Source organism: Dendrobates tinctorius, unplaced genomic scaffold (genome assembly GCF_039654945.1).
Source record: "Dendrobates tinctorius isolate UK_male_01 unplaced genomic scaffold, ASM3965494v1 ptg000011l, whole genome shotgun sequence".
Lineage (NCBI taxonomy): Eukaryota > Metazoa > Chordata > Amphibia > Anura > Dendrobatidae > Dendrobates > Dendrobates tinctorius.
The window spans coordinates 123041849-123064456 of record NW_027361679.1 but is presented as its reverse complement, the minus strand read 5'-3'; the positions used below and the strand labels follow the sequence as shown (position 1 = coordinate 123064456).

Sequence of the window (22608 nt, the reverse complement as noted above, 5' to 3'; positions counted from 1 at the left end):
GTCGCTGGTGAGATCTGCCTGTGTGGCAGCTCACTAGCAACCACTTAGCGATGTACCAGCGATCCTGACCGCGTCATATCGCTGGTCGGGATCTCTGGTGCATCGCTAAGTGTGACAGTACCTTTAGAGGTACATGCTTCATTAGAGCACGGTGAGAGAAAAAAAACAGATCCCCATAATACAATCCTTAGACCATGACCAAGCACTGCACCTAAGGGCAAGGGCTTCAGAGCTAGCATTAGCAACTTATCAAAGAGCCGACATTTGTTTTCAGAAGGAATAACACAGGAAAAGGGAAAAAAAATCCAGAAAATTGCCATATATCTGATATGTGGCCTATGATGAATGTACTGACTCGTTATCTAGAAACAGGAGGACAGCAACCATGCTGACAGAATGATACTGAATAACTAGTTACAACTGAGACGAACATGTAGTCAATACAAAACAAATCGAAATTCAGGGAACGAGCAGAGGCTGGAGGCAGAAAAAGTCTGCAGACAGTATTGGGAGATGTGCACTTTAGGCCAAATATACCGAGATATATCCGAGCACAGGGAGGATGGAAAGGAGCATCACATGAAATGGCAGAGAAGAGAGAAAATGAGAGAGGCTAGGGAAGAAACAACGTCACAGAGAACCTGCTATCATTGGCAAAGCCTATGACTCATTCACTGCAGGATATGAATGAAGACACCTCTTTATTGAGCCCTCATTATCGCAGCCGAGGCCGTTCTATCCTCCTGCCGCCCACACGCCGTCTTCGTGTTGGGGCACAAAATCTAACCCTCCCCCTACATGGTGAAGCTATCGGAACATTAAAGAGATACCAACATCAAGTGTACCTTATCGCATAGGTCAATGATGGGGCATGTCTGTAAAAGGGGGTAATATAATCTGCCAAAACTAGGGAATGTATAGTAATCAGAATGATCGTTACCCATTAGATGCAATGATAGGACATTATTTTCTCTTTTTGTTCTGAGAAGCCAAACACACGACTGATGTAAGAGACCTCTCCTCTAAACAGGAATACGTTTTACAGCAACTTTAACTTTAAAATGACTCAAGTGAAGGCGTCCTTTTACTTTGGAAATACCGTACCTTGCAGAGTAGACTCCTCGGTCACTGTTGTTTGCAGGCCGACAATTTACGTACTTTGCCCCCCGATGTGCTAGCCTTACGCTGGGATGCAGAGCTTACTCTCCTTTCTGACTTTAGTTGGGTCTCTGTGCCATTCATACATAGCTGTTTGGTAGGTCCAGTGCCCTGCGTCTGTGCAAACCGATCCTCCTCAGGCACCTGCCCTGATGCAGGAACGAAAGATACAATGATCAGGTGGATTCCATAAACGGATTGGTAGAAATAGTTTTACTTTTCTGATGATTACTTTCAAAGAGTCAATTCTTTAATTTTCTATAAAGCATTTTCTATTTTCATTACCTTACATTTAAATATGCCAGTGAATTGTACACCTCTCCTGTACCATATACGTATGTATACTCTTTTAAGGATCCATTTCACTTTAAGAATTTATGGCCATTTGCCCATACTGATTTTCCACGGATATCCTTTTGCACCTGTTGCATGGATTTTTTTTGTCTAACCATGCACAGTGGTAGCTCCTAAGCTACTATTATGTTTCCCCCAAATCAGATGATCATTGCGACCATATTTCCACCATTTTTACCTTTGTTAAATAAGCTGATAGTTAGGTCCATATATATTTGGACAGAGACAACATTTTTCTAATTTTGGTTCTAGACATTACCACAATGAATGTTAAACAAAACAATTCAGATGCAGTTGAAGTTCAGACTTTCAGCTTTCATTTGAAAGTATCCACATTAAAACTGGATGAAGAGTTTAGGAGTTTCAGCTCCTTAACATGTGCCACCCTGTTTTTAAAGGGACCAAAAGTAATTGGCCAGATTAAATAATTGTAAATAAAATGTTCATTTCTAGTACTTGGTTGAAAACCCTTTGTTGGCAATGACTGCCTGAAGTCTTGAACTCATGGACATCACCAGACGCTGTGTTTCCTCCTTTTTGATGCTCTGCCAGGCCTTCACTGCGGTGGTTTTCAGTTGCTGTTTGTTTGTGGGTCTTTCTGTCTGAAGTTTAGTCTTTAACAAGTGAAATGCATGCTCAATTGGGTTGAGATCAGGTGACTGACTTGGCCATTCAAGAATATTCCACTTCTTTGCTTTAATAAACTCCTGGGTTGCTTTGGCTTTATGTTTTGGGTCATTGTCCATCTGTAGTATGAAACGATGACCAATAAGTTTGGCTGCAATTGGCTGGATCTGAGCACACAGTATGGCTCTGAATACCTCAGAATTCATTCGGCTGCTTCTGTCCTGTGTCACATCATCAATAAACACTAGTGACCCAGTGCCACTGGCAGCCATGCATGCCCAAGCCATCACACTGCCTCCGCCGTGTTTTACAGATGATGTAGTATGCTTTGGATCATGAGCTGTACCACGCCTTCGCCATACTTTTCTCTTTCCATCATTCTGGTAGAGGTTGATCTTGGCTTCATCTGTCCAAAGAATGTTCTTTCAGAACTGTGCTGGCTTTTTTAGCAAAGTCAAGTCTAGCCTTTTGATTCTTGATGCTTATGAGTGGCTTGCACCGTGCAGTGAACCCTCTGTATTTACTTTCATGTAGTCTTCTCTTTATGGTAGATTTGTATATTGATACGCCTACCTCCTGGAGAGTGTTGTTCACTTGGTTGGCTGTTGTGAAGGGGTTTCTCTTCACCATGGAGATTATTCTGCGATCATCCACCACTGTTATCTTCCGTGGGCACCCAGGTCTTTTTGCATTGATGAGGTTCACCAGTGCTTTCTTTCTTTCTTAGGATGTACCAAACTGTAGATTTTGCCTCTCCTAATGTTGTAGCAATTTCTCGGATGGGTTTTTTCTGTTTGGGCAGCTTAAGGATGGCTTGTTTCACCTGCATGGAGAGCTCCTTTGACTGCATGTTTCCTTCACAGCAAAACCTTCCAAATGCAAGCACCACACCTCAAATCAACTCCAGGCCTTTTATCTGCTTAATTGAGAATAACATAACAAAGGGATTGCCCACACCTGTCCATGAAATAGCCTTGGAGTCAATTGTCCAATTACTTTCGGTCGCTTTAAAAACAGGGTGGCACATGTTAAGGAGCTGAAACTCCTAAACCCTTCATCCAACTTTAATGTCGATACCCTCAAATGAAAGCTGAAAGTCTGAACTTCAACTGCATCTGAATTGTTTTGTTTAAAATTCATTGTGGTAATGTCCAGAACTAAAATTACAAAAATGTTGTCTCTGTCCAAATATATATGGACCTAAATGTATATTGACACTTCTACCAAATTTTTCGGACTAAAAGATGCACCGGACCATAAGACGCACCCCAAAATTTCAGAAGGAAAATAAGGGGAAAAAAATATAATGGGGGTCCGTCTTACAGTCCGAATTCAGCTTACCAGGGAAGGGATCGGCACAGGTGGAGGAGTGGTCACAGAGGTCATTCGGTGGTCTAGGCAGGTGCAGTGGCCTCTGGGAAATCCCATTCCAGGCTGGTGCGGTGGCCGTGCTCTGTGGAGCGACTTAAGCTCTGTGGAGTGGCTTGGGCTCTGTCCTGGGGTGGCTTGGGCTCTGCCCTGGGGTGGCAGCGGCTCTCTGTGCTGCATGGGGGGGGCTCCGCCGGCATTTCATCAAAGCCCAGAAGCCCCCGTAGCTCCAATGCTGCAATGCGTAGGCCTCCGGAAAGTTAGCCGCCGGGGGCCTCTGGAAAGATGGCCGCCAGGAGCGGCGCATGCTCAGATTCAGATCTCAGCAACGAGATCTCGACCCCCAGGCAGCACAGAGCCCCGCTGCCGCCACACAACAGAGCCCGACACCACCGCACTACAGCCACAGCTTCACCAGCCTGGGAAGGAAGGCTGCATCGGGATCGCCGCCGCAGGATTTATAAGTATATTGCAACCATAAGACGCACCCCCATTTTCCCCCAAAATTTTTAGGGGAAAAACTGCATCTTATGGTCTGAAAAATACGGTATCTTTTTTATTTAAATGACAAGGCTGATCTCTACATCTACCACTTCAGTTGGATAACATTAACTCCATGTAAGAGTTGTCACATACTACACAACCATTTATAATTGCAGCGATCATGAATGTAGCACAGAATAAATCTACGTACACAAGTCCCATACAAGGATACAAGTACATCCCAGTAGCTTTACAGTAAAGGTTTTTTACTTTAACCCCTTAGAGTACATTCCCACGATCAGGAATTGCTGCGGGTTTGACACTGCATATTTAAAAAGCAGCGCTGAAGAATAAATACCCTTAACTGCTATCACGGGGTTACAGCAATAGAGAGGAGCCAGAAGACCGCAGCAGCTGATTGTTCCTACTCCTGCACTGAAACACGGGTATTACATACCTGGTAATGTGTTTTTTCATGAGACATGACGGCACCACGAGAGAGGGGATCCGCCCTACGAGGACAGGAAACCTTCAAGATAAAAAGGGCGGCTCCTCTCTCCGCATCAGTTGTTTTACAGAGCACGAGAGGAACTCCGCAGGTTAGTGTACACATAAATAATACAACTTTAATACTGTTAAATTTCCAACACCAAGGGAGTGTATAATACTAACGAAACACCCAACTAATGACGTGATAGGGCGGGAATATAAGGGTGCCGTCATGTCTCATGAAAAAACACATTACCAGGTATGTAATACCCGTGTTTTTCCATTCTACATGACGGCACCACGAGAGAGTTACAGAGATTTGTATTCTCTTTTAGGGGGGATCACTGCCTGTAACACTCTTCTCCCGAATGTGAGATCAGAGGTAGCAGATAGGTCTAATCTATAATGTTTGAAAAAGGTAGACGGAGAGGACCAAGCAGCCGCCTTACAGATTTGGTCGATGGAGGCGTCCGCTCTCTCCGCCCAGGACGTTGCCATGGCCCTCGTGGAATGGGCTTTTTAGGCCCTCTGGAACAGCCCTGCCTGCACTACCATATGCTAGTATGATGGCCTCTCTCACCCATCTAGCTATAGTTTGCTTAGAGGCTTTAAGGCCCTTCCTTGCCCCCTGGTATGAAACAAATAGGGCCCTCTGTTTCCTCCAGGGTTTTGTCATCTCTAAATATTGTAGGATACATCTCCTAACATCTAAGCAATGTAGCCTCTCCTCCTTCTTGTTACCGGGGTTAGGACAAAAGGATGGCAAGACTACTTCCTGAGCTCTGTGGAATTTCGACACTACCTTAGGGAGGTATGCTGGGTCTAATCTTAAGACAACTCTATCGTCCATAACCTGAGTGTATGGCGGGTCTGCTGACAGTGCGTGTAAGTCCCCCACCCTACGTGCCGATGTAAGTGCCACTAATAAGGCTGTTTTTAAAGTTAACACTTTATCTGATGTCATGTCTAGTGGTTCAAATGGACTTTCTGTTAGAGATGATAGGACTAAGTTTAGATCCCAGGGAGGAGGTTTAGGAGATGGGACAGAGTTAGCCCTAGTACAGGCCCGGATAAACCTGGCCACCCATCTATCATTTGCTAGGTCATAGTTGAATAATGCTGCCAGGGCTGAAACGTGTACTTTGAGGGTGCTGACAGCTAAGCCCAAGTCTAAACCCCTTTGCAGAAACTCTAGCACTGCCCTCACCGGTACTTCTCCCTCCCGTATTGGGCCTGAGGTGGAAAAAAATTTTCTCCATATTCTCCCGTATATTTTTGTAGTCACTGGCTTTCTGCTACTGATTAGGGTGGAAATTAACCTTTGTGAAAACCCTTTTTTCTCTAACAGTGACCTTTCAAATTCCAGGCTGTCAAATGCAACCTGGAGTTCGGAGGGTGATTGAAGGGACCCTGTGTTAGGAGGTCGTGGTCCTCTGGGAGTACCCATGGGTCCGTCACCGACATCACTCTTAGCCAGTAGAACCACGGCCTTTTTGGCCAAAAGGGAGCTATCATAATTACTCTGGCTCGGTCCTCCCTGATCTTCTTCAGGACTAACGGAATGAGGCATATCGGGGGGAAGGCGTACAGGAGACCTGATGTCCATTTTATCCTGAAGGCGTCTACCGCCAGTGGCATGTCTGCTGGACTTAGAGAGCAGAACTTTTGAACCTTTCTGTTGGTTTTTGAGGCGAAGAGATCTATTATGGGTTTCCCCCACATAAGCATAATCCGTTGAAAAATGGACTCTTTTAGGCACCATTCGCCTTGCTTCAACCGGTTCCTGCTCAGAAAGTCTGCCTTCAGGTTGTCCACACCTCGGATATGCAGGGCCGATAATGAGAGAAACTGACGTTCCGCTAGAGTCAGTATTCTTCCCGCTATTTTCATTAATGACCGAGAACGGGTGCCCCCCTGATGGTTCACATATGCTACTGCTGTACAATTGTCTGATAGGACTTTCACGTGATGTCCTGTCAGGTGTGTCAGTAAACCTTCCAGCGCCCTTTCGATGGCTAGCAGCTCCCACTCGTTTGAGGATAGATCTTTTTCGTTCTGAGCCCAAGGATCTTGAAGCCATAGGGTGTCTAGATGGGCTCCCCAGCCCCAGGGGCTGGCATCTGTCGTGACTACTCTGGAGGCTGTATATGTCCAGGGTACTCCCCTTGGAGAGGACTCTATCTGTAACCACCACCTGAGTGACTGGAGTACAGGGTCCGGGATGGTGAGCTTTTGCTCTAACTGCCCCTGAAGCCTCAGATCGTTTTGTAACACACACCACTGAAGTTCCCTTGTGTGAAACTGAGCCCATTTTATTGCTGGTATGCAGGAAGTTAGGGATCCCAACACTGACATGGCTTTCCTCAGAGTCATTACTGGCTTTCTTAATGTTGTCCTGATTAGGTTTTTGATTTTTTCTTCTTTTTCCTCTGGGAGGCGACATTCCTGCATCACCGAGTCTATTGTTAGGCCCAAAAAATTCTGGATCATAGTTGGTTCCAGTTTGGATTTTTTGAGGTTCAGCTGCCAACCCAGAGTCTGAAGTGTCTCCATCACTATCTTGACTTGTTCCTGACAGTGAGAGAAATCTCTCCCCACTATCAGGAAGTCGTCCAGATATGGTATTACCAGGGCATCTTTTTCCCTGAGATGTGCCGAGACCGCCGCAATTAATTTCGTGAAGACCCGGGGGGCTATTGCTACCCCAAAGGGCAGAGCCCTGTATTGAAAGTGATGCCACTGAGATTTTATCTGGACTGCCACCCTGAGATATTTGCGGTCTTGCTGCCGGATCGGGACATGATAGTAAGCATCCTTGAGATCCAGGACCGCCATGTAACACCGAGGAAAGAGGAGTTTCACTGCAGATCTTATGGTTTCCATCTTGAATGATGGGACTATCAAATATCTGTTGAGGCCTTTCAGATTTATAATTGTCCTCCAGGAATTGTCTGGTTTCTTTATTAGAAATAGGGGGGAGTAAAAGCCTTCCTTTTTTTCTTTTTCCGGAACTTCTTCCAGTACGAGTTTCTGTATGAGTGACAATACCTCCTCTTCCAGACTCTCTTGTCTTTCTTGAGAAGATTGCACTGGAGTCTGAATGAATTTTTGTGGTGGCCAATGGTGGAACTTTAATTCCAGACCTGACCCTACTATCTGTCGGATCCAGGTGCTGGATGAGATTCTCTTCCAGGCTGGGAGGAAGTGAGAGAGCCTTCCCCCCACCTGAGAAGGACCGTCACTGGGAGGGTTTTTTGGCTTCCCTGGAGGGCTTGCCGAAATAGAAGCCTCTCCCTCCTCTGTATCGCCTGTCAGAATTGTTTTTGTCTTGATCTCTGAATTGTTGCTTTCTGAATTTTCGGCCCCTCTGAAAGGAGCGCCGAAACGCTTGAAATGGTTGTTTTGGAAAATTTTTCTTTGTATCACCCGCTTTTTCCAATACGTCATCCAATGCAGGTCCAAACAAGAAATTTCCCTCACATGGCAGAGAGCACAGTTTCATCTTTGCCTGAGTGTCCCCCGGCCAGCATTTTAGCCATACTGCGCGCCGTCCTACATTGGTTAAGGCTGCTGACTTTGCTGCTAGTCTGGCCGAGTCTGCAGAAGCCTCTGCGAGAAAGTCTGCCGCCGCTCTAATAGCCGGTAATGCTTCCAGAATTGACTCTCTGGGAACTCCACGTTCTAGTTGATCCTCCAAGTTGTCTACCCATATCTTTAGAGACCTAGCCACACACGTAGCTGAGATAGCCGGTCTTAGCGCCCCAGCCGAGGTTTCCCAGGCTGTCTTAAGGCAATTGTCAGTCTTCCGGTCCAGCGGTTCTTTCAGAAACCCCAGATCCTCAAAGGGTAGGGAGGTTTTCCTGGCGACTTTTGATATTGCTACATCGATTTTGGGAGCCCTATCCCAGGATGAGGATGCCACTTCCTCAAAGGGATACCTCCTCTTCAGAGAATTAGATATCTGGGACTTTTTCTCTGGTTTTTCCCATTCGTGTTTTATGAGCTCTTCTATTTGCTCATTAATAGGGAAGGTCTTACGCTTTTTCTTTTGTAGTCCACTGAACATGAGTTCTTGGGCTGTCTTTTTTGCTCGCTCCTCTACCAGCCCCATGGTAGATCTGATTGCTTTAATAAGTTCATCCGTAGATTCTACTGGGAACGTATCTTCCCCATCTGAGCTACTATCTGAATAGTGCGTTTTATCTGAGTCCTCCTCTGATCCTGTATAGTCTTCTTGAGAGACCCCTGAGGGGCTGGATCTACCCCTAGTTTTCCTATCTGCGTCCGCAGATTGTAATGCACTTACTGACTTACAAACCTCTGTTTGAATTAGGGACCTCAGACTATCCGAGAATGAGGGAGTCTCCTCCGCTATTGTTTTGTTAATACACTCCTGGCATAACTTTTTATTCCAGGCTGTTCCTACGGGACTTTTGCATAAAGCACATTCTTTATTCTTAGATTTTCCCCTACTTTTCTTAGGGACTTTCTATACTCCACCCCGCCAATGTATGTAAGAGAGGGAGGAGAGGGAAGAGAGGAGACAAGAGAAAGAGAACAGACATTAGAGTACTGGACTTTCTCGTAGTTCACTCACCACTCGGACGCTTTCACAAAACGGGTACCGGATCTGGAGGCTGACTGGTCTTCTCACTGTCTCCTAAGGAGACTAGGGACCCCTCCTTCTTGCGTTGACGATCCGCCCGTGCGCTGCCCGAGCGGCTTCCACTGCTGCTGCGGCGTGTCTGGCTCTTTTCGTGTGAGCTTGACCGCCTTTCCTTCGCTTCCTGGCGTGGTTGTATATGCTCTGGCGAGGGGCTCTCCATCCTGCCGTATATGTCTGCTGCTATCCTGTGCTGAGAGCAGTCACACCTGACCATGTAATGGTGTAGTGACGCCAGCCACTACCGGTTTAAATAGCAGCCCCCAGCTTCCAGCTGCTTAGCATGAGCCAAATGAGAGCAGTCTCTTTTTTTTTTTTTTTTAGACCAACTGGTCTTGCACCTGCCGCGCCTCTGTGTGGACGTGCGTGCGCGCGCATGCGTGCTCCGTGCCCCTCCCGGGACCGTGCGCACCTTCTGCTTCTCCCAGGCCCCGTGGTGTCGTGCGCGCCGCTCTACTTCCGGGTCGCCGCACTACTTCCGGTTCGTCGGCCATGATGCGCGCTCTCAGTGCGCGCGCCTCCCGGTGCGGCCCGGCCGAGTGAGCGCCTGCATTTTAGGACCCCCGGACACCTCTTACCTGCATGGTGGACCCCATCTCCCTGCTCTGGCGCAGGTATGTGCGGAACGACCTCCGCTGCGGGGTCCGGTGTCTGGTGCTCACAGGGAGGGTACACAATCTGTGGCCTCCGAGGAGCTTTTCTGCCCGGGCACTGATGTGCCTCCCGGGCTGCATGGCCACTATATGTCAACAGGGAGGGACACTATCAATGGCCTCCCTGGACCTCCTCGCCTCCGTTCGCCTGGGTATGCCCGGCTGTGGCCATGCTCTCGCTCAGGGGGGGCATAGGAATATATGGCCCCCGAGGCGACTACCGGTACCTGGTGACGGGTGTAGCAGACCGGTGCCTGCCAGTAATCACCCGACCCAGGCCCAGGCATCCTCTTCTTTCTTCCATCAAGAGGTTTTCATCTTGAGGGTTCCCCATCGAGGACAGGAAACCAACTGATGCGGAGAGAGGAGCCGCCCTTTTTATCTTGAAGGTTTCCTGTCCTCGTAGGGCGGATCCCCTCTCTCGTGGTGCCGTCATGTAGAATGGAAAAAAGAAGCACTTCTTAGTTTTAATTTATTTTGGCCGAACAGGGGTTAAATCGGCCATGTTGGATACTCTGAGCTCTCGGTTAAGCTCAGTTATCCACTACCATCCCCTTTAAAATATGGGTCCTGATTCAAATCCATGTCAGAGCTAGCATTTGCTGCATGGCTTAGGAAGAGAGGTGTTCATATGAGGAGTTTTGGAGGAGTTATCTATGACTGTTGCTTGGTTTGTAAGTGTGATAATGCCCTTCCTTCTCCTACTTTGGTTATTCCCCCTCTCCCTGATGCATTCCTCTGTTACGTGTGAGTGAATATTTGTATGCCTGTTTTTTTCAGTTAACCTTGTTTGTGTTGCCTTGTTCGTCAGGTTGGTGTACTGCGTTGCACAGTAGTGCCCCTCTTCCCTGGGTGGGGGAAGAGAACAGAGGACTAACTAAGGAGATAAGGCAAAGGTGGCGGCACCGGCATCCTCACCTTCAGAAGTATCCTGGGTAATGGAGCGAGCTAGGGCGCCCCTTAGTGGTAGGGACATGGAAGGAGCCCCTGGTCACCCGACAGCTGAGTCGTGACAAATACCATAACCGTCTGAACATATATGGGGAGTTGAGCTACACTGAATTTCAAATGCATAGAGTAGTTGTAGAAATCTATAGAACATGTTATGTTGCAAGAGATATTCTTCCTGTAGTCTCTCGAACGTTTTGAAAATATTTCCTTCTAATAAATGAACTAGGTTCCAGACCCCAACCTGTTGCCAGTAATCAAAGCCTTGCAGGGACAATAACTCTGGAATATTTCTATTGTCCCAAAAACGGGGTCAATTTTGTGAAAGCAGTAATGTTTTATCACGGCTTTATTTTGTTCCATAGCTTTACATGATTGCCATTGTAGAATATGTAAAGGAACATTTACAAAATGTGCCTGCCTCAAGACTGGAAAATAGTGAACCCTTCCCCACCATATGTTAAAAAACACTCACAACAGAATTACTTATGGTGTTTTCACCCCAACTTAATAAGTTGAATTTGTGATGCTAAATAGTACATCAACAGACCAGTAAGTGCTAAACTACCTTCATCTTCAGGGCTTTTGTAGTGATTCTAATTAAATCCACGGTTGACCTTTCTGCCAGATGAGGTTTGTAAATAAAGAGTTTATTTTGCAAAATTTATTTTGAGGGAGTCAAATTGGGAGCATTATGCAAAACGTATAGGAGTTGGGGCACAAGTATGATTTTAATGAAGTTTACCCTTCCCACTACGGAAATATAATTTAAACCAAACCAGTATCATTCCTTTAAATTTTGTTAATAAGAGGATTCAGGTTGAGATGCTCATATTCCACAATTTTAGAGGATACTCTAAAGTATTTAAACCTAGATAACACTGGAATCAGAGCATTAGAAACAATAGCAGGTCATCTGCATACTCCATCGTCTCTTCCTTAAGGGCCCGTTACACATAGCGATATCGCTAGCAATATCGCTATAACGTCACTGGTTTTGTGACACAGCATATTACTACATGCCTACAAAAGGTCCTTGTTGATGACTATACCCCACTCCCCTTGAGAAAGCGACCAGTACGGACACGAAACACGCGTCAGGGCTCTTTACACCCCCCCACCCCTGTGCTCTTGCATGTCCAGCCCGTTTTGGTAAGCCCTCTTTGCCACTTGGCTCTGCGGTAACAATTTTTGTTAGGACACCGCTTTCTTTGGCTTAACCATATTGGATACTTTACCCCCAATTTTTGGGACAAATCCTCTTTGGTCACTGGTTCTGGACATGGGTTATCATGCTTGGGCATTTTTTATCTCCCCATTTTCTGTCATTTTTGTAATGTTGTATTGCTATAACGCGGTATATGTATGTTTTTAGATGATTGTTATTGAATAAAATTCCAACATTTTTTACTACATATCGAATCCTATACTCCCTTTTTCGGATGTTGTTTAAATATGTATTTGGAGTGGAATATTTATTGACATGGCGGTCAAAATATGTCCGCCTATTTTCCTCACTAAGATTTATGGCACTGTGCTGTTTCTAAGAGAAATTATTGGGCATAAACCCAGACTGATCTAAGTGTACTATTGAGGAGAACACCCTACAAGTCTGTTTGTTGACAATCTGCTTGCTAAACTGATGGGTCCATATGTTGGCAGCAAGCTAGGGTCCTTGTCCTGTTTAGGTAACACTGCAATTATGGCTTCCTGTAATGACCCTCCTTCAAGAAATTAATTATACACCTCCAACCGCATGGGTAATAATACCGCTTTATATCTTTGTACACCTCTACTGGAAATCCGTCTAGCCCTGGTACTTTCTCATTAGCTACTGTACTTTGTGCTAGTTCTAGTTCTTCAATATGAAATGGCTCATCTAATAGATTTTGGGATTCTAAAAAAAGAAAACAGAGCTGTGCCTTACTGAGGAAATTCTGAATCATATCTTCTCTAGGCTGTACTTGCGAAGAGTATAACTCTGCAGAATATGCCTCTAATTCTTGAGGGATACCCAGTGTTATATGTACTGCAGTACCATCTTTTGCTTGTAGACATGATATAAAGGAAGATTCTCCCTGTGCTGCGGCTATCACAGACAATAGATGTCCTGCCTTTTCTCCCATCTTCAAAATATTGCATTCTCTCAAGTCATCTTTTTCTTACCGCTGCCTGTAATGTTACTTGATTAAGCATTGTTTGAGCAGCTTTCAGGTTGTTCTGTGTGGCCGGCTTTGGATTTACCGTATTTTTCGGACTATAAGACGCACTTTTTCCCAAAAAAATTTGGAAGGAAAATGGGGGGTGCGTCTTATAGTCCAAACACAGGCTTATTGGGGGGGTTGCGGCAGTGGTGTAGCAGTGGAAATGGCGGCGGCAGAGATGTGGCGATGCTGAGGCTCGGTGTCGGCGGTGGGCGCTGCAGAGTGCACCTGAGCAGGGTCCCTTCCTCAGGATGCCGTCGGCAGAAATGTGGTGACGCCGCGGCCCGGTGTAAGCAGAGCCGAGTGCATCACCGGTTTCCTTGCGGTCATCTTCCTGAAGCCGAGGCAGCGCTTGCACAGATTGAGATCACTGCGGCCCTCGGCTTAGGGAAAATGGCCGCCAGAGGCCGTGCGTGCGCAGATTCAGATCTTGGCGCCCATTTTCCTGAAGCCGAGGGCCTGCTCAGACTGCGCACATGCTGCCTCAGGAAGATGGCCACTGAGAAAACAGTGATGCATTCAGCTCTGCTCACCGTGGACACCGGGCCGCGGCGTCGCCACATTTCTGCCGCCAGCATCCTGAGGAAGGGACCCTGCTCCATGCTCTGCCTCACTGCCAACACCGGACCCACAGCATTGCATCCTGGTTCTGCAGCATTGCCCCACTTCTGCCACCGCCGGCTTCCTGAGGAAGGGACCATGCCTCCTGTGACCCCAATCTACCACCGCCGACCCTCAGGTAAGATACCTTAAATTCGAACAATAAGACGGACCCTCATCTTATAAAAATCTTTTTCTGCTATTTTTGCACCCCAAAATTTGGGGTGCATCTTATGGTCCGATGCGTCCTATAGTCCGAAAAATACAGTATGTTCATTGCATTCTCAGAGCTAAAGAAACACCAATGCACCCTGCCGTTTAGTGAGAGATCTAGCCACTAATATTTATTTTATCAAATACCTCTAAGGCAGGCCTTCATAGCTTCCCACACATATATACTAGAAGCAGTATTTTTTATTAATCAGAAGATATTCCTTCAGTTCACTTTCAATTTTATTCTCAGTATCAACGATTTGCAACCAAAATGGGTTTAAACTTCTATGTGGACCTGCAACATCCTGGAACAAATCCAGGGAGACACAGAGAAGCAAATGGTCTGATGGTACTCTAGGTTGTGTTCAATGTTGGCAATTAATCCTTCCTAGAGCAAGGTACATGTGACAAGGAAGAAAATGTAGTTAAAAAGCAGGAGTACTAATATAGGTCAGAATGATCTGCAGAAATCAATTAAGGCTGTTTCTTGAAGTAAATGACTAAAAGGAATGTGTTACATTCTATTTTCTTTACTTCATGTCTACTCATAACCCGATAAGAATCTGGTATATTGTTAAAATAACCTACAATTATATAAGGGACTTTTGGAAAGCTTTCTATCTTAGGGGCCTTAAAGTGGCTTGCAAAAGTATTCACCCCCTCGGCTTTTTACCCATTTTGTTACATTAGAACCTGTTCTTAAATGATGTTTGTAATTTGTTTTACTTGTTTTGTATTCACCTCTTTTGCTAGCAATTACTTTCATGAAACATGGTGGTGGCAGCATCATGTTGTGGGGATGTTTTCATTAGCAGAGACAGGGAAAATGGTCAGAGTTGAGGGGAAGATGGATTTGTGAAATGCAGGGATATTTTTGAGCAAAACCTGTTTCAGTCTGTCGGTGATTTGTGACTGGGACGGTGGTTCATCTTCAAACAAGACAATGACAACGTATAATGCTAAATCAACACTCAAGTGCTTTATGGGGAATCGTGTAAGGCTGCGTTCACACGTTCAGGTTTTTTCGTGTTTTCGCAGTGGTTTTTACCACGAAAAACCACATCCCATGCATTCCTATGGGATTACGCACATGCGTGCTAATGCTGCAGATTTTCCCGCAGCGGAATCGCATCTCGGAAAAATACGCAGCATGCTCATTAATTAGCGGAATCGCGGCAAAAAATAGAATTAAAAAAATCGGGCTATATTCACCTTCCAATGACCCGCGCAGCGTCCTCAGGCTTCAGCGATACACGCGGCAGGTCCTGTTCCCAGTGATGCATTGCGATGACCTTTGCTGACGTCGCATCTCGCGATGCTATAGCGGTCTCGCGAGACCGCGACATCAAAGGTCATTGCCGCAATGCATCTCTGGGAACGGGACCTGTCGGAGCATCGCTGAAGCCTGGGAAGGCTGCGCGGGACGTTGGAAGGTGAATATAGCCCGATTTTTAATTTTATTATTTTTAACATTAGATCTTTTTACTACTGATGCTGCATAGGCGGCCTCAATAGTAAAAAGTTGGTCACACTTGTCAAACACTATGTATGACGAGTGTGACCAACCTGTCAATCAGTTCTCCAAGCGATGCTACAGATCGCATGGAAAACGCTAGAATTCTGCAAGCTAATTACGCTTGCAAATCGCTAGTTTTTCCGCGGGAAAATCTCGGGTATTTAAAATGCGATTTTCCCGCGGAATGGAATTCCGGAATTCTCGCTGTAACTTCCGCCGGAATTCCACAATGTGTGAACTTAGCCTAAATGTTTTGGAGTGGCCTAGTCAAAGCTCCTTGAAGGAGCTGGAGCAGTTTTGCCTTTAGGAATGGGCAAAATTCTCAATGGCAAGATGTGGAAAGATTATACAAACTTATCTAAAGCGACTTTCAGCTGTAATAACCGTAAAAGGAGAGACGCTACAAAGTACTGACTTTAGGGGGTTTGAAGTTATGCATACTGAAGTTTTCAGTTATTTTGTCCTATTTGCTGTCTGATTCACAATAAAAAGAATAAAAAAGGCACTGTAGCCAGAGTCTTATTTTCCTGCTCTAAGGAAGAGAAACCAAGGAAAGACCTGTCCACAGGTACCCCAAAGCACAAACACTTGGGTATACTAATAGATCATAAACTGAACATGAGTCAACAGTGTGATGCAGCAGCAGCAAAAAAGGCAAATACAATTCTAGTATGTATTAACAGAAGCATACAGTCTAGATCATGTGAAGTCATTATTGCCTTCTACTCCTCTTTGGTCAGACCTCATCTGGAATACTGTGTCCAGTTTTGGGCCCCACATTTTAAAAAAGACATCAACAAACTGGAGCAAGTTCAGAAAAGAGCGACCAGAATGGTGACCGCTCTGCAAACCATGTCCTATGAGGAACGGTTGCATGATTTGGGAATGTTTAGCTTGCAAAAGTGAAGACTGAGAGAATACTTGATAGCTGTCTACAATTATCTCAAGGGCTGTCACATTGTAGAAGGATCATCTTTATTCTCATTTTCACAAGGAAAGACTAGAAGCAATGGAATGAAACTGAATGGGAGGAGACACAGATTAGATATTAGAAAAAACTTTTTGACAGTTAGAGTGATCAATGAGTGGAACAGGCTGCCACGGGAGGTGGCGAGTTCTCCTTCAATAGAAGCCTTCAAACAGAGGCTGGACAGACATCTGTCTGGGATGATTTAGTGAAACCTGCTTTGAGCAGGGGGTTGGACCAGATGACCCTTGAGGTCCCTTCCAACTCTACGATTCTATGATTCTACACGTTTCAATGTAAGTCTTTGAGACCCTCATTCCAGCATTGCTCTGGTTCTCATAGACCTACATTGAGTTGTGACTTCTGACTCACCAAGCAAACATCAGAGCAATCCAGCAGGTCAATACCTGCAGAAGACGACCAAAGCGGTGCAGATAATGGAAGAAGATAGTGGCTAGTGAGTATATTACTAGGGGCAGGGAACATGCATTAGTGATAACACTCCAGCACTGAAATAATTAAAAAAAAAAAAAAAAAAAAAGAAAGACAGTGGGGATTTAACTCTTTACTGCAGTGCTCCAGTTCATTTTCTTTTTATTGTGAAGCAAACAACAAATAGGACAAAATAATTGTAAAGGGGGTTTTACACATAGCGATATCGCTAGCAATATCGCTATAACGTCACCGATTTTGTGACGTTATAGCGATATCGCTATGTGTGATACTTATCTCCGACAGGCTCCACCGCTGTCCATCACTGATCGCGCGAGATCGTCCGGCTCCATTTCTCGTCGGGCGATTCCTGTGACGCCGACGAGCGACGCGTGGACACGGGCGGGAGGACGTCAGGATCGCCGCGTCTGAAAGGTAAGTATTGTCCGCTGTATCGCTGCTGCATCGCTGTGAGATCTGCCTGTGTGGGAGCTCACTAGCGATCATTTAGCGATGCACCAGCGATCCTGACCGGGTTGTATCGTGGTCGGGATCGCTAGTGCATTGCTAAATGTAAAAGGGCCTAAAACTTCAGGGGGCATAACTATTCACCCACTAAAGTTAGTACTTTGTAGAGATTTGTTTTGTGACAATTACAGCTGCAAGTCACTTTGGATAAGTCACTGAGCTTTCCACATCTTGCCACTGGGATTTTTGTCCATTCCTCAAGGCAAAACTGCTCCAGTTTCTTCAAGTTAGATGGTTTCCTTTGGGTAAGCAGTAATCTTCAAGTCTGACAACAGATTCTCAATTGGATTAAGGTCTGGGCTTTAGGCCCCGTCACACTAAGCGAGATCGCTAGCGATATCGCTAAAGCGTCATCGATTTTGTGACGCAGTAGTGATATTGCTAGCGATATCGCTATGTGTAATACTTGCCTCCGACCGGCTCCCCAGCTGGCTATCGCTGATCGCGTGAGAACGCCCTGGGCTGTTTCTCGTCGGCCGCCTCCTGCTGGGCTTCCTGCTGGCACCGACAAGCGACGCGTGGACGCGGGCGGCAGGACGTCTTCATCACCGTGTCTGACAGGTAAGTAACGACCGCTGCTATGTTGCTGCTGAGATCTGCCTGCTTAGCAGCTCACTAGCGACCATTTAGCGATGCACCAGCGATCCTGACTGGGTCGTATCGTTGTCGGGATCGCTGATGCATCGCTAAATGTGACGGTACCTTTTGACTCGACCACTCCAAAACATTTACACGTTTTCCCTTAAACCACTCGAGTGTTGCTTTAGTCTCAAATCACTGACAAACAGGTTGTGCTCAGAAATATAATTGTTGTTTGCAACACCCATCTACTTCTTGACTACGACCATTTTACCTGTCCCTGCTGCCGAAAAACATTTCCACAACATGCTGCTGCCACCACCATTTTTTCACTATGGGGATGGTGTTCTAGGTGTGATGAGCTGTGTTTGTGTGGCGACAGACATAGTGTTTATCTTAGTTGCCAAAAAGTTCCATTTTGGTGTTATCTGACCACAGCATATTCCTCCATACATTTGGGGAGTCTCCCACTTGTCTTTTGGCTAACTCAAAACGAGCTTTACAATTTGTGTGTGTAAGTAAAGGCTTTTTACATTTGATGATAATGGATTTGATGGTGCTCTGGGGATCATCAGCGATTGGGATATTTTTTTTTTTTTTTATATAACCCAATCCTGACTTGTACTTCTCAACAACTTTATCCTTGACTTGTTTGGCGATCTCCTTGGTCTTCATGATGCCGTTTGGATAGTGGTGTTGCAGCCTCTGTAGCCTTTCAAAAAATGTGTGTATAAACGGACTTAAGGGGGTTTTACACTAAGCAATATCGCTAGCAATATCGCTAAAACGTCACTGGTTTTGTGACGTTATAGCGATATTGCTAGCGATATCGCTATGTGTGATACCTCCGACCGGCTCCCCCGCTGCTCATCGCTGATCGCGGGAGAATGTCCGGCTCCATTTCTCGTCGTCTGCTTCCTGCTGAGACTTCCTGCTGTGACGTCCAGCGACGCGTGGAGGCGGGCGGGAGGACGCAGGATCGCTGTGTGTGAATGGTAAGTATCGTGCGCTGCGTCGCTGCTGCATCGCTGTGAGATCTGCCTGTGTGACAGTTCACTAGCGATCATTTAGCGATGCACCAGCGATCCTGACCGGGTCGGATCGCTGGTTGGATCGCTGGTGCATCGCTAAATGTAAAAGGGCCTTTAGATTGCACACAGGTTGACTTCCTTTCACTAAGGAAGTGATTTATGAGGGTAATTGCTTGCACCAGAAATTTTCAAGGGCTTCATAGCAAAAGGGGTGAATACATATGCACAATACAATTTTTAGTTATTTGATCCCATAAATTTAATTTATGCCTATATTTTTCTCACTTCACCAAATTAGAATATTTAGTGCTGATGCATCACAGACAAATTGGATTACAAAATATTTAAAGACACAGGTTGAAATGTAACAAAATAGGTAAAAAGCCAAGGTGGTGAATACTTTTGCAAGCCACTGTACCAACTTCCAGCATAAATAACAAACCGTCCTCATGGAAAATAATTGAAATGTAACATCAAGGTAACCATGACCTAAAGTGAAACATGTTGCTTAATGTATGGTATGTTGCTTATCCATGATGAGGAAGGATAGATGAGACTACCATGCTGCCTAGACACACATTTCACGTATATACTCTCTCAAGGGGAAGTGTGAAGAGGTAGCTGACCTGCCAGATATTTATATTGATTGTCAATAGGTGCCAATTATAAAAGTGCATGGGCACCGCTGTTATGAATGGGTCACCGAGGAGAAAAAAAACAAACAAGCCAAGCCACAGAAAACCAGAGAAGTTGGTAACTGTGCAGATTGCAGATCCCTGTTCTTACCACACAACTAGCAGTAGCCGTGGAGCATTCCTACGATGTTCCTCGACGCCTCGTCACGGCCGGAGGACTACATAAGCCTAAAGCAAGAAAAGGGAAAACTAACTGCCCCAGAGCAGACCCCAAAGGAATAGATAGCCCCCACACATGTATTGACGGTGAAACAAGATGAAGGCACAAACATAGGCAGGAAAATAGGCTGAGCAAATGATGGGGCCCAAACTAACTAGACAGGAAAGGAAAGGCAAGTCACTGTCTGCATCCTGCAAAAAAACCCTACAAAAATAATGTCCAACACTTCTGATAGCAAAATTAACCCTGAAGTCACTAGACTTCTCCCACTATATCAGCACTCTGGAATATTCTGAGACAGAGCAAAAAGAGACCGAACTAGTAAGGGACAAAAAGTCAATTGGCAAAATACTGATAAATAAGAGTGGAAATTCAGCTCAGCCCCCAGCCGGGGCTGTCAGACCACACAAAAAACTGAATAGACCAACAAAATCAAGTGTGAACATTAGCAGAAAAACTTAGCTTTAGATGACTGGAACAGAGCTGAAACCCAAGAGCTGACAAGCCAGAAGGAATCACCAGCAACTGAATAGTGCGTCAGCTGTCTTAAATCCAATCTGAGAATCCTGAGATCCAATCGTCATCCTCATTCTCATGTGGCAGATCTCCACCGATCAAACCAGCCGCACCACCTCCCGTCACCACCAGAAGGAGTCCAGAAGGGGAACGCATAACTGGTGAACCAGAGAATGAACTCACAACACCGCACCACCTCCCGTCACCACCAGAGGGAGTCCAGAAGGGGAACTCACAACTGGTGAACCAGAGAATGAACTCACAACACACTGCGGTCTGTGCCATTAGTGTCAGCTTCCGTCTGCCGACATCATGACGTGTCATGGCAGTCTTCAGGAAAATGACGCCGGTGCATGCGCAAATTAAGATCTCGGCTCATTTACGAGTTAAGATCTTAATCGGCATATGCGCCGTTACCATTTTGATGAAGTCCACCGGAGGTCAATCTGCACAAGTGCTGCTACCGGCTCAATTTTACTGAAACATATTGCAAGATCAATCTGCGCAAGCACAGCTAGGCTGGCGCAGGTACAAAATTTACATAAGGAACAGGATAAAGACACCAGAGGCAGAAGAGGGGCCGGGGCAGAGCCAAAAACCCTACCCACAGTCCACACTAATGCAAGGAGACCAAAACTTCTAATGATGATTTTCACACAACCAGTCTGCAGATTTCTTCACTGAATGTACTGTATCTAATAAATCAGTATAATATGCATAACCCTGATGACATGTTCTCTTAACAAGCATAGGAAACATTCAGCTATCCTCCACAACCTGCAGCATAAAGCAATCATAATGCCAACATAAAGCAAAATTAAAAAAAACTTGATTTACCTGGAACTGTGAAGTCTTGAGTATAGATTATTTCATCCTCCAAGTCACACAGATCTTCATCCTCACTATACCCGTGTAGATCCTCCAGGTAAGGCACAACTGTCAAGCTTCTCCAGCGATCCTTGGTTTCTGAGCTAGGGGGAATGGGTACAAGAGGATCCATTTGTGGGTGCTTCTTGCGGAACCAGCTGCAGGAAAGGGAAAAATAGTAAACATTGGGATTTAGAACATATGATTTAAAAAAAAATTTAAAAAAAATTAGTTACAGACATGTTTACCCTTACCGTGTCTCAAATTTGCTTCAAGAACTCTCTTCTGATACAAATTCAATACAACAAGACATGCTGGCAAAACCATTGTCAAGCCGCGCTGCACGCCACATTCACGAGCACTTAGACACAGAGCCTATACGTCTTGTGACAGTGCATCGTAAAATTGTGTTTGGTCATTTTGCGTCTCGGAACATGTTAAGCTAACATTAAGGAATGGCTATCTGTATACATATTAAAATCTACCGTATTCTAATTTCTGTGGCCAAAAAATGCCTCTTGGCAAGACCTTCTACTCTCATGCCCGCTACTGAATCTCATCTGAAAGGGGTAAGCTGCCTGGTTTGGGTATTTTCTCACTGAACCTAGGCATTTGCCCAAAATAGTAATGCATAGCCTATAAGGCTAAGCACATAAGAATAATTACGACCAAATGATGCTAAACTTTTTCTGTTTTTTTCAAGCAGAGTTACCATGACCTAACACTTGGAGTAATGGTAGATACTGCTTTATTTCATAGCAGGGGCATGGCTTGTTTTTCAAAATTTAGCCCTCCCCCAACCTATTTAATTCCAGTCTTTCCTTTCTTCTCCCTGTTATTAACTCTATATTTCCATGCCTCACTCTCTGTAATAACTACTGTTTAATACCCATTCTTTGACACATTTCTAAACCAGTGACTTAATTCACATGGTCATTTTTTTCTAAGCAACATAGTACAAAATTGATGTTGCCTAAAAAAAATAAAAAACCTGTAGGTGTGCGAGATCCTGTCCGGAGAGCTGATCTAGAAATCCCTATCTCTTGTTACTGCTCATCTCCTCTCTGATGGAGTGCAGCGCACACAGAGAGGTGACCCAGTTGCTGTGGCAACCAGCTGAGGATGGGGGGTGCGCGGTTACTCTGCACATCTCCACACTCAGAGGATGAGTCACACAGTGTCTTCTAAGCACGCCGTCACCAAGGGAGGGGGCGCGCAAACCATAGATAGAGGGAGGGTGAAGGCTGCACAAAAGGTGGCGGATGGAGAGAGGCTGGGGAACCGAAAGCGGAGAGAGATATAGTGAAAGATGGGAGGATAAGGGGAATATGAAGAAATACCAAATGCAGAGACAAGGTGTACTTGTAGGCGAGTGGGTGATCAGACAATAGGAATGAGAGAACACAACGTTTCAGAGTACAAAGCATCACAATGTAGACTGTGAGCCCCAATGGGGACAGTGATGATGAGGTCTGTAGTGCTGTGGAATTAACAGCGCTATATAAGTGAGGAAAATATATATAGCATAAGCTAACTTGTAAGAACTACAGAAATTAG

General features: G+C 45.4%; 1 protein-coding gene across 1 annotated transcript in view; it reads right to left on the bottom strand.

Annotated features, from left to right (window-relative positions):
• STK11 (serine/threonine kinase 11) overlaps positions 1 to 22608 on the bottom strand; it is a 152547-nt gene that overhangs the window by 8927 nt on the left and 121012 nt on the right. The window contains exons 8-9 of the mRNA XM_073547189.1: positions 21022 to 21209; positions 1105 to 1307 (exon numbers count right to left, since the gene is read on the bottom strand). Of these exons, the coding sequence (XP_073403290.1) occupies positions 1126 to 1307; positions 21022 to 21209 (370 nt within the window). The 3' untranslated portion in view covers positions 1105 to 1125. The remainder of the gene's footprint in view (positions 1 to 1104; positions 1308 to 21021; positions 21210 to 22608) is intronic.